Consider the following 13,213-nt stretch of genomic DNA (forward strand, 5'->3'; position numbering starts at 1 on the left):
GACTCATTTCACTGACTATTTTTTTTCTGATTGTGTTGTTGGTTCTATTCCAGGTCTCCAGGCTGTCCAGACTCTGGTTCCTGGTCCTGTAGGGCAGTGTCAGGCAGGGGTTCCCTTCATGGCATTGATGTGGGACTTCCCCTCTGTATGCTGTGAATACCATTGGTGAATAAAGAAACTGCCTTGGCCTGTAATAGGGCAGAACTTAGGTAAACTGAATGCTGAGAGAAGGAGGTGAGTTAGAGTCAGAGAGAAGCCATGTAGCCCCACCAGACACAGATTCAGAACTTTACCAGATAGGTCATGACCTCTAGTGATGCACAGTTTAATAAAGATGGGCTAATTTAGGATATAGAGTTAGCCAGAAAATATCCTTAAGCTAATAGCCAAACAGTATTGCAAAAAATCTGGTTTCTGCATGACTATTTCGGGGCTAAGCAGCCTCCTCCAACATAGCATGGCTGTCAATTTGGACAAGTCATTGGTTGGCCATTGCACAAGTTCTACGCTTCTTACCCCCAGCCCATCTTGAGACCCACAGCAGAACATGGAGAATCCTGCAGAAGAGAGAGAGAGGAAGGATTGTAGGAGCCAGAGGGGTCAAGGGCACCCAAGGAAAACAGCCCACAGGATTAACAAACAAGGGCTCATGGGGCTTGCAGAGACTGAAGCAACGGAGCTTGTATGGTTCTGGACCTATGTCCTCTGTATAAGTTATGTTGTGTAGCTTGGTGGTGTTGTGGGACTCCTACCCTTAGGAGTATGGGCTATTTCTGACTCTTTTTCAGGCTTTTGGGACTGTATTCCTCCTGTCGGGTTTCCTTGTACAGTCTTAACAGAGTGAAGGTGCCTAGTCTTCTAATAACTTGTGTTGTGTTTGGTTGGTATCCCTGGGAGGCCTGCTCTTTTCCTGAAGGGAAAGGAAGAGAAGTGGATCTAGGGGTGAGGGGAATAGGGAGCAGATTTGTGGAGGAGAGGAGGGAGGAAAACTGAGGTCGGGATGCAATATATGAGAATAAAAGGGGGGGCTGAGAGATGACTCAGGGTCGAGCAGAGCATTGGCTGCTCTCCCAAAGGATCCGGGTTCAATTAAAAAAAAATGGGGATATTTTTGAAAATGTTTATACAAAAAAATTTTTAAGGTGGTATGTGACCCAGGGATCACTTCCTTCAGGAATCGTCTGTGACATCCCTGTTTGGCAACAGTAGGAGTTATTGAGTGGAAGTGGTTAGTAAGTTATTCATGGCGCTAGACGGGAGGTCGAGAAACTGCAATCCAAAATAAGCTTCAGTATAGCTTAGTCAGCAATGTGAAACAGTTTGGTAGATGATGTTTAAGAAATTACTTATTTCCTAAGATTTTAGAGTTTTTAAAAACGAGTTCCATATGCTTCTGTGAAGACACATTGTGACATATTTCGAAAGCCAAGAGAACAGCAGATCAACACTCAATGGACAGCTGGTGTCCCACTCCAGTGTGTTCTAGCAAACACTGTGGAATCCACGGCTAAAAGTTGGGGGAAGCTAGGTTCCATATTGCCCCTATTACATGGTCTCATTAAAAAAAAAAGTTATGTAAGGCAAAGAAGAGACGTGAAGCTGTGGCAGTTGTATTCACTATCAGATGAACACTGTTAAAACAACCTGTACTGTTTATTGTTATTGTTAGTATACTAATGTTTGCTTTTCCTCTGTGTGTGGTGTGTTTTCCTGGATTACATAGCAGTGTTATTTTGTTCATAATACTATTAGATATATAAACTATAATGTAGGATGTTCCATGACTAACACTGACATTTTCTCAGGTTGACTTTGGTATTTGTAATAGATAATAAGTGTTTTAAAGCCAAACCAGACTAAAAAAAAAAATTCTGAAATCCAACATTTCAAAGATAATAGGGTTGTGATAGAAGATACGCAAGCAGTCCCTTAAAGTCCTTTGTTCTTTAGAAACGGAAAGAATGTACTCCTCGATTCCACTTTTCTAGAAAGAATCATTCTATTGAGGCCAGTGACAAAGTTCACTCATCCTGAGAACAGCAAGGCTTCCCAGATGCACAGGGGCACCCGAGCAGCTCTTCAGCATAGAGTGACTTAGGGCAAAAGGATGGCGTTTTCCTTTCCCTGTAGTACCCTGATCCACGGTGCTTGCATTGGGTTTATGTCATATACGTGATGTAATCTGAGCAGTTTGGTTAGCCAGGCAAAACACCTGGGCATTTTAAGATATCAGCTTAAGGAAGGATGGGTTTTGATATGGCTTACAGTTTGAAGGTGGTAGCATCTTCATGGTGGGAAGGCAGGGCAGCAGTGGTGTGAGGCTGCGGTTCACATTGTTTCCATAGTTACAAGCAGAGAAGGATGGATGCTGGCACTCAGCCCACTTCTATTTGCATTCAGTCTGGGACGACAGCCTATAGGATGGTGCTACCCACACCATCTCCCCTCCTCAGTTAATCCTTTCTAGAAATACATACTTGACCAGAAGAATATATCTATGGTGATCCTAAACCCAGTCAAGTTGACAGTGAGCATCAACCGTGATCTAGTAGTTGTTGACATGAGTCGGTATATTTATTCCTTTATTTACTTTTGCTTTTTTAAAGTTTTATTTATTTATTATGTATACAGTGTTCTGTCTGCATGCATGCCTGCAGGCCAGAAGAGGGCACCAGATCTCATTACAGATGGTTGTGAGCCACCATGCCATTGCTGGGAATTGAACTCAGGACCTCTGGAAGAGCAGTCAGTGCTCTTAACCTCTGAGCCCTCTCTCCAGCCCCTTATTCCTTTTTAAATATGTTTACTTTTGTTTTTACTGAGTTTTATATTTCTTTCTAACTCATTCAATTTCATCTTGACATTCCTGGTTCAAATTGATTTTCAGAGTAATGAGGTTCTCATAAGGCTACAATCTTTGGATTTCTTACATAGAAGGGAGAATGTTAGAACATTCTATTGAATGATCGTGTCGATACTTACAAGTGGGTGACCATGGGAAATCTACTTAATCTCTCTGAACCGTAGCTTCCTGATCTGTGAGTTGAGGCTGTAAATATCTAGTGTCTGCAGCTATCACTTAAAGGAGTTAACACCCAGAGTGTTGAGAGCAGCTCTGGATGTGTAGACCGTTATCTCTACTCGCTGATATTCACAATGGAGCTTAATTCACTTACCCTGTTGTTAGAGTTATCATTTGGATTCTTTTCAAAACAGTCTCCTAACATCTGTATCATGACAACATGTCCCAGGTTATTCCCCTGTTCATTTGTCTAGGGGAATACTCATGGAAAGATGTCCTCTGACTCTTTTTTTTTTTTTTTTTTTTTTTTTTTTTGGTTTTTCGAGACAGGATTTCTCTGCAGCTTTAGAGCCTGTCCTGGAGCTAGCTCTTATAGACCAGGCTGGTCTCGAACTCACAGAGATCCGCCTGCCTCTGCCTCCCGAGTGCTGGGATTAAAGGCGTGCGCCACCACCGCCCGGCTGTCCTCTGACTCTTAACACACCTATGATGCTGTCACTTGAGGTCATGGGTTGCCATCCTAAGCATCTAAGAATCAAACTCTTTCAAGCGAAATTATATCTTTTGAAAGGAAGAGTTTATATGGTCCTTTTAGATCACACACAGCATGTACATAGTCATGGATAAGGATTAACAAAGTTCATAAGACATTGAGAATTCTCATGGAAAAATTTGAAACCCAACAAATTAAGAGTTCAAAAACTTGGAGTGATATGCTTTTGGATGTGAACAAACATGCTGGTTAGATGTTAGCTGGAATGTTCTCTGTTTAAAACTTTGTAACCATTTTGTCTATGGAGCACTGTGGAGGGTCTAGTTTTAGAAAGTATTTGTACCTGTGTAGTGCTGTGTCTTCTGAGTCATTCATTATCCCTTACTAAAGGCTTGAGGTTATTTAGAGTGATCCTATCCACTACACAGTCCCATATACTATATAAGTAAGTTTAGAAAAATGTTTTAAATTCTAGATTTCCTCACTATCAACTAATTGGCTTTCTTCTGCTTGCTTCCGTGTTCCCAGTATTGTCTGTGTTGGTGGAGATGGATCTGCTAGTGAAGCTGCCCATGCCCTGCTCCTCAGAGCTCAGAAGGATGCTGGGGTAGATATGGACCACCTCCTGACTCCCACGGGAGCTCAGCTTCCACTTGGCCTAATACCAGCAGGCAAGGAGTAGCCCCACAGATTCACTAAATTGCTCCCCCTGGTTTGCTTTCTATTGCTATGACCAAAACCCAGCTGGGGAGAATAGGGCTCATTTCATCTTACAGCTACTTTATAGCCCATCACTTAGAGAAGCCAAAGCAAGGACGGAAGCAGAGTCATAGAAGGATGCTGCCTACTAGCTTGTTCTCCATGAATTTCTAAGCTACCTTTACAACTAGGTACCAACTTTTTAGGGCTAGCTCCAACCACAGTGGGCTGGACTTTCCCACATCATTAATGAAAATACTTCATATCACACAGACTTGCCTACAGGCCAATCTGATGTGGAGAATCCTTCCAAGACAATGCTAGTTTGTGTCATATTGACGAAAACAAACCTGAACAATATTCTCTTCTGTAATTCCTTTTCCTGCCTCCTAATAAGACTCAAATGTACAGGCTTTTGAGACAGCCTCACTAATCGCCCAGCATTTCCACAAACAAATGTAAAACTTGGGGCAAGACATTCAATCCTTTGAGCCTCATTTTCTTTCTAATCTCTATTAGGGGAATCATGTATAATACCCACTTGATTACAAAATTATTGTACTATGAAGTGTGATGTATTCAAAGGATATATAGACACCTAAGTAATTATTGGTGGAATTTTTATTTTGTTATGAAAAGGCCTAATGACCCCCAGAACCTGATAAGAAGTTTCAAAATCAGGCTACTCTGCATACGGTGTTTACAGTGTCCTGTGAGGTAAAGTGTGGAACTTGACCAACTCTAATTTCAATAGGGAACTTGCTTCTGCCTGAAAAGAGAACCCAGTAAAATACAATTCCTTTATAAAAAACAAAAAAGTGTGTGTTTTAAAAGAAAATTCAGCGTTCTGTGTAATAACATAGCCATGCCAAACATTTAGAATTGCAGTAGCTCTCCTTACGTGTTTAATATGTAAGTGGTTCCCTAAAGAATTAGCTTTAGGGTTTTATTATTGTAAAGCATATTTGCGATTTTGCAATTATATATGTTGTTCAGTAGATACAGAAATATCATTTAAAAAAAAAAGCAAATCAGAACAGATCCAAATGCCTTTGTAGAGTATAAAGTTTTTCACAAAGCCAATAATTGAAAGGGGGAGAGAGATTCGAATACATCCTGACAGTTTAAAGCACCACGAAAAGGAATAATGCTCTCCAAGAAGATAATAAAGCAGCCTTGACTACAAGGGAGGGAGATGCAGTTGGGGCCATTGTTTCATGCCGTTTTATTTTGACCCTTCAGTGTCGTTTTAACAGTTCTGCTTGTAGCTGCTGGCCTCTTCTGGCAGTCTGTGTGCCCAGGCTGCTGCTGTTCTCATTAGAGGCCATCCACTAACCACCGCGGCTCAGGAATGCATAGGGCAGCTTCTCAGAAGTGTGCGCTTGACACGGAGGGGAGCTGGTTATAACAATTGGTCATTATCTTTATGTCTATCATATGCAACCAATTTTTACAAATGCATAATGTCGACGCATTGAGGATTTCTCCCTGCTTAATTTCAAAGCCTATTTACAATTTGAAAATAGCCCGTTTTTCAGTGGCTTTTCCCAAGAATGGCATTGTGATCTTTTTGTTTGGAAGATATAGCAGGCTGCCAAACTGTGGCAGTTGAATAGGAGTTGTGGCTTGCTAATTCTGTCTAATAGGAAGGGAGAGTCATGTATGGGTTGTTTAATACGAGGATGCTATGCCTAGTCAGGGCTTTTGATGAAGAATGGGAACAAGAGCTAGGCAGGAAGTCTCCAAGCTGCCCATGAGGAGACAGTCTGCCTTTGAAGCCATTCGCCTCCTGGAGAGAGACACCCAGAGGGAGAGTGTTTAGTAAATTACTCCACTGAGCCAACAGACTAAGCTGCTGAATTATCCTCAGACTCAAATGTATCCGATGTGGGAAAGCCTGTATTTGAACTGCTGGCTATTAGGAATTGTGTTTGTTGCTATGGGAACTGGTGCTCTATACAGACAGAGTCTGATTAGAAGGGAATGGGGGATAGCGAGAGAAGCCTGAGAGGACATAAAACTAAAGAAGCAATCCAGTTGTTGTAAGACAAGACTTAATCCACACACTGATGGCTGTGAATCATAGATTCCTGTAGAGTTTGCATAAATAAATTTCATGCTTTCCAATTAATTTGGGGAGAATAAAATATTGCCGAGGGACTGTTAATTTCTAGATTTAAGGCAAAGAACTGATGTGTAGGTGCTGCTTTCATGAGAATTTTAGATATGCTTGACTAGGAAGTCGTTACAGCACATTTATCTGCTTGGATGTAGAGGCATTAACCGCCTTATGAATATTCATGCTTGTCTGGTTAATTAAGTTAATTGTTCTGCAGAAGTGCTTGCACTTCCAAGGACAATTTTTCATTATTTATTTATTCATTCATTCATTTATTTTTTTCCTGTGGGTGATGCCTAGTACTTTATCAGTAAGGGCTTCACTTTCTCTTTCAAGAACTGCTGCCTCCCCCTTCTCCACCTCATCCCAGATCTTTGTTTTAGCCCTTTTCAGCAGGTGTGGGGGAGGGGCTGGTGGGCAAAGTTGCTGGCAGTGTTCAGAAAAATGACGTTTCCTGCTAATTAAAATGTTTACCCTCTGCTATTCATGTGAACAGTGTAGTGTTCTTTATTGCTGACATCTTTTCAAATAGTCTGCAATTTCCTGGAGGGCAATAATACTATCTGTAATTTTTTAGTGTCAAGTGCACCTTCTCAGGAACTTTTGTGTGTTCTTCAGCGTGCTAAGGAAAGTCACATCCAAAGACTAAGGTAACGCCTTGGTTAGTAGGTGATGAACGATGTGGTCTTGCTCCCTATGACAACTCAGCCTCGTTGGAGGATGGTTGGACCCCTTGACAGGTCAGGGAGCAAACTGATTTCTAGCAGTTCAAAAGGATATTGCTTGAGTACTTACTCATCACGCTTCAAGCTCATGGGGAGTTGTCTTCCCTTTCTGGAGTCATGATGCATGTCCTTAGCTGTTGTGTGTCGCAGAATTCCATTAAGCATCTTAAGGCCTTTCTGGACAATAGCTTTCACAGTCCTCTTCAGCCTCAGGAATGGAGGAAATGATGTCATGCAATACTGCAAATGTTACTACTAAAGACCCCTGTCTAAGTGTGTCTTCTCTCCAAAGCCTTTACTGTACATCTGATGCAGCAAGAAAAAAAAACAATTTTCCCCTCCTGAATAATTGATGCATCATGAATCATGTGAATAATACCCAGACAGTAGCTCCAAAAGTTCATGGGGCATTCTTACCAAAGGTCTCCAGAGTAAGCATTTCTAGACTACTTGTTTGCAGACCGAGAGTGCAACAATCACGGTGAGCATTTGTTAAAACACTTATCTGGTCTACTCTGTGTGCTCATGCACACACACTCAATTCATACCACAGGTAGCGGGTGAAACCTAGGAACCAGGTGATGTTGCTCCAGCTTCTTCATAGACTAGACCTCTAGAAAATTCACCTGGGCATCTTAAAAGCTGCAGACTGACTCATTATATCTAAAGTGGGGCCTGAGAAACACATTTTTTAAAGTTAGTTAATTTCTAGCATAGTTGATTTAAATGGCTTTTCCCCACTTTTTTTTTTTTGGTTTTTCGAGACAGGGTTTCTCTGCAGCTTTTTTAGAGCCTGTCCTGGACCTAGCTCTTGTAGACCAGGCTGGCCTCGAACTCACAGAGATCCGCCTGCCTCTGCCTCCCGAGTGCTGGGATTAAAGGCGTGCGCCACCACCGCCCGGCTCCCCACTTTTTTTTTTAAATTGACTAAAAGCTGTCCATGACTGTATGTACAGCATGTTTTGGAATATCTAGGCATCGTGGAATGACTAATTTGGACTAATTACCATATTCACTCTCTCACGTATTTATCATGTTCTTATGTGTGAGAAAATGAATTCTTAGTAGTTTTCACGTATGTTACATGTTAATTGTCGTCAGCATATTTTACAATGGAACTCTTGATATTCCCTCTAACCTGAACTTTGCCTCCTTGGCCAGCGTGGCTCTACGCTTCCCATCTCTCCACCACTGTTACCTACTCCCTGCTTTTGTGAGTTCAGCTATTTTTTCAAATTCCACATATAATTAAGATTTTTACAGTGTCTGTTTCTTCATACCTGTTTTATTTTACCTGACATAATATCCTACAAATTTGTCCATCTGCCCACATTGCCACAAATCACCAGGATATCTTCAACTCCACTGAGAGTCTCCTGATCTGTGCGGAAGCTTTTCAGTGGGGGTATAATCTATGCATGCATTTTTGCTATTATCACCTGTACTTTGGGGATTCGAACAGCAGCACGGAGCCACCCACTCTGCTGTCTCTCACTGAAGGTCTGCCAGAATCTAATCCACTGTCAGTTGCTTTTGTGTACAAGTTATGTGAGTCTAATTCATTCTCCTGAATGTGGACACCAAGTGTCCAGTCTTAGTGACTGTAACTTCCCTTTGTTGTTTTGTGTGTGTTTATTTGTAGAATATCAGTTTACCATAAGTATGGGAGTTTTCCATTTAAGGTATTTGTATTCTAGTCTGCTGATAAGCACACCTGTTTTTAATGTCAGCAGTATGCTGTTTCAATGACTACAGTTTTACAGCCCAGTTTGAAGGTGTATGTTGCCTCCAGAAGCTTTGCTCTTCTCTCAAGATTGTGGTAGATACTTGGAGTCTGGTCTTTTCTTTAAAAAAAGTTAATTTTTGTTTCTATGATGAACTGTGTACATTTCCATGGAGATTGCTTTGGATCCTTTAATAGGGACTGTTTAGGATAGTATAGATATTTTAGCAGGATTATCTCTCCTAATTTGTGAACACAAGAGATGTATGCATTTATACCAGATTCAGCCTCTTTCATTGATGTTTATAGCTTTAACTTTTCAAGTCCTTTATTTCTTTAGAGAAATTTGCTCCTAAGTATCTTTGGTAGTATTTGCAAATGGCTTTATTGTTTTGATTTATTTATGACATTTTGCTATAAGTAAATGAAAACACTATATATATGTACACACATTAATATATATATATATATATATATATATATGTATGTATGTATTTTGTTTCCTGCAACCTTACTGAAGTCAAAGTCTTTGGGGTTTTCTAAGTGATCATGTTATTTACACCAGTGAAAATTTAACTCCTTCCTTTCCAATTTCTTTATATAGGTCTCTTGACTAACTGTTCGAACCAAAGCTCTTAGGATGATTTTGAATAGAACTGGTGAGATTGGTATCTTTGTTCTGTTCTCAGTTAGCACCATTCAGTAAACAGCCGGTTGCCATATTTTAAGTAATTAGAGTCAGAATATATCTTGTTTTTGGTCAATCATTCAGAATGATGTTAGGAGTTAATAAGTTGAACTTTGGTGGTGCTTGTGTTGTTATGGCTAGAGTTCTGGTTTAATCATGCTTATTGTTAGTAATTAAAATGTGCTTACTATTGTTCAATGCTTAGTGACATAAGGCTTATTTCAACGACATCTTTGCTGACGGTAGTAGTGGTTGAGATGCTGCAGCTTCTGCAAATGAACACTAAAGTACACAGTCGCAGGTGACACAGCTGGATCCCCTGCTCATGGTCACAGAAATGGCCCTGGCTAACCAAATCCAGGGGACAAGTCTTTGCCTTGGTGATGAGTGTACAACAGGCCGAGGCTTCACAGTTCTTGGCTAACATTGACTTCTACCTGTTGGCCAATTCAACCTCTTTCCATGCTTTCTGATGCCTTTACCGGCCTGGAGATGAGGAGGTGTTCCATCCCCCTTTGGAAGCAAGCATGTATGATTTGGGTCATACAGAAATATCACAGGGCCTTCACCAGGGAGCTTTCTCCTTCTGTGAGGAGATGGAAGAATCCTAGAGTATTTTGAATTATCCCAATATTATGAAAATCAGAAATTATATCTTGTGTACACGTTTTTAGAAGACAATAATAGTTAAATATTTTCTTCATTTAGAACAGTTTTTATCTCAGATATGAAAGGAAACCTATTTGAAGTGAGAATTTCCCTCTAATTTTCACAGAATGTATTTTGAACATGCCTATCAGAGTTTACAATGATAATGTATTTTTTTATTAATGACTGATTTTTTTCTTATTTACGTATCTATGTGCTCATCTTTGCCCATACAGACATTCTTCTCCTGTTACTGCCCATTTTTATATCGAAGCAAAAGGCTTATTTGGTAAAGTTGAATGCAGTTAGCTTCTATACAGTTGTAATTTTGAGAGAATATAAATATCATCATCAAAATAGCTATAAGTCAGTGAACTCTTCTCTAATTTGTGGTGCCATGGAGGGAATACAGACCTTATATATGGTAGCAAGCACTATACTACTGGGCTGATATACCCAGTCCAATTTTCTAATATTTTGTGGTGTTTTCTAACTTTTACTTTTAAACTCCTTTATTCATAGATTTTCACATCCAGGCATTTATTCCAAAGAATCACTGGTCTGTTTTGAGGTCCCTGGTCTCTGCTGCACAATCAGCACTGGGCTCCTGCTGGAACTCTTCCTGAATGTCCCGTTGCTGCCCTATGTAATGGAGACTGTGCAGCCCTGGGTCTACAGAAGTCCCCACCCCTACCCCCATCCCATGCTCCAGGAGTTCACAGATGGGGTGTGTGTTGGGCTGGGCCAGTACATAACCCTGGTTCTGGGTCTAGGTAGTTGCAGTGTTGGTCAGCCTGCCAGCTCTCCCATCTTCTCAACCAGGTTGAGGTTTCCAGGATTGTCCTGGCTAGATCACCCCTTGAGCAATGAATAAGGCCTGGGGCCATTTCTCTTACTTTCAAGTCCTCAGGACGGTTCTCCGGCACCTATACCTTCAGGGACCTCTCTACTTTGTTACCCAGGAGAGGTGTAGGGGCTGCTCTCCTAAGTGCTGCAGCTGATGAGGGGCAGAAACAGCTCTCCTGCTCTTAAAACCTCAGAGCCAGCTCCTTCACCTGCCTCAGGCTTTGACAGACTGGAGGGAGGGGAAAGACGCCTGTCCTCTGCCCATGGTGCTACATGACAGAGGAGTAATGGGGACAGCTCTCCCTTGCTCACAACACTGGAGGTGGTTCACTTACACCCCCGCCAACAGGGTCAGTTCTACTGTGCTGCCCGGGCAAGGCGCAGGTCCGGCTCTCCTGAGTGTTTCAGCTAGTGGGGGCAGGGAACGTTCTCCTGCTCTTAGACAGTCAGAGCCAGCTCTCTCTCCTGCCTCAGGCATTGATGGTTATCTCTCCCCCACCCATGCCACCACATGGCAGCTGAGGGATGGGGTTAGTCTCCCATGCTCGCGTTCTTGGGATTGGCTATTCTGTGCCCTACTCAACAGAGTCAGCTCCACTATGTAGCCCAAACGAGATGCAGGTTCGGCTTTCCCGAGTACAGCTTCTGGTAAAGGAGTTATCTCCTTCGCCAGCTAAAGGCAGAAGGGGCAAGAGGGGAGGGCGAATTTCCCTCCTCCCCATCACCACACATGATGGAGGCAATACTGGCTATGCCCCTCTCAGACCCCTGTCTACTCTACAGTGTTGCCCATGTGAGGCAGGGGGCCATTCTCTTTAGCTTTGCAGCCAGTGAGGTACTGGGTCAGGTCCCCACTAGCTGGAGGTGTCAGGGGCAAGGGGAGGAGTTTTTCCTGACTTTTAAATCATTTAGAAATTTGAGAGTTCTGCAAACATTTGACATGCATCCGTGCTGTGAACAGAAAGCTGTATTTATAATTATTTAATCAACTTTCTCTCTTAAAGTTCCATTAATTTTCATCTGACTATTACATGGTTGTGGCTGTGTGTAATAAGAGCACATGTTAATTTAAAACACAGACTCTGCTGATGATATGTGTTTTAAAACTGTTTTGGCAGGAACTACGAATGTATTGGCACATTCTCTTTGTGGAGTTCCTCATGTAGTGACGGCAACGATGCACATTATAATGGGTAAGAATTCTAGAGAGGGCCAGGTGGAATAAGGACGTTTTTATTCATTTAAGTAGCTGTGTTTCTGTCAGTCTTATCCAGGAACGGTGAGTTCTCTGTCTCTAAGCATAGAAATGTTTGTCTAAAGCTCAAAGGCAAGGAAGGCATCGTCGAGTTAAATTGCCTTTCATTTCAACTACATGCTTTGATAAGAGCAATAAATGAAGTTTATTACTATTATCTTGATGGCAAAAAATATTGTAATGATGTTCAAAAAAATCAGTTTTAAAACACAATGGAGAAAGTCCACACATACCATTTGCATATATAATCTCCACTATTGTTTGACTGTTCCAAGACTTCAGCACTAAGAGCATATTATCAGAAGGCCATATCTGCAGATCATAAGTTATCCAGATAAATGGCAGTGCAAAGCTAATATTAATTCTGTTTTCCTGGTGCATCTGCTCCACCATCATATGCCCTCTCATTTTATGGGAAATAGATAAGATTTACTACTTTGAGTTTCTTTGCTCAACACCTGGAAAAGTTGAAAGTGGAATTCACAGTTGTTATAGTAGAGACAGATGTAGGAGAGCAAGGATAAGTAGCTATGATATGGTACCTGGCATAATTCCTTAAGTAAATAAACACTCTCTCTGCTGTCTGCTTTCTCATCTACTCCCTGGTCTGGTGGCCTGAATACACCTCTCAAGGTCACATACAGTCAGTAGACATCTGTACCTTCAGCTCTGCTGGCAAGCTTCTTCGCTTTGGGTTCTCAGCCATGTTCGGCTTTGGTGGAAGGACTTTGGCTCTGGCAGAGAAATACCGATGGATGTCCCCTAGTCAGCGGAGAGAGTTTGCTGTACTCAAGGCCTTGGCCAAACTTCAGTAAGTGCTTTCCTTATGGCAAAAATTCTACATCCCAAAGGCAATAACTATTAATAATGAATTTCATCATTTAGGCCAGAGGATTGCAAAATATCATTTTTTCCAGCTGGATGCTCTCAGGATGAACAAGAAAGGTAAATAAAAGCTCTGTGTAATGTTGATATCTTTATTCATCTCTACTTTT

The 13,213-nt window shown here is 41.5% G+C and overlaps 1 protein-coding gene across 1 annotated transcript in view; it reads left to right on the forward strand.

Moving 5' to 3' along the window:
- Positions 1–13,213, forward strand: part of Cerkl (ceramide kinase like) — an 89,569-nt gene that overhangs the window by 66,973 nt on the left and 9,383 nt on the right. Inside the window, 5 exon segments of the mRNA XM_042055452.1 lie at positions 2,244–2,248; positions 4,044–4,186; positions 12,082–12,156; positions 12,852–13,029; positions 13,104–13,163. Coding sequence (XP_041911386.1) covers positions 2,244–2,248; positions 4,044–4,186; positions 12,082–12,156; positions 12,852–13,029; positions 13,104–13,163 — 461 coding nt within the window.

This window comes from Arvicola amphibius, chromosome 7 (genome assembly GCF_903992535.2).
Source record: "Arvicola amphibius chromosome 7, mArvAmp1.2, whole genome shotgun sequence".
NCBI lineage: Eukaryota > Metazoa > Chordata > Mammalia > Rodentia > Cricetidae > Arvicola > Arvicola amphibius.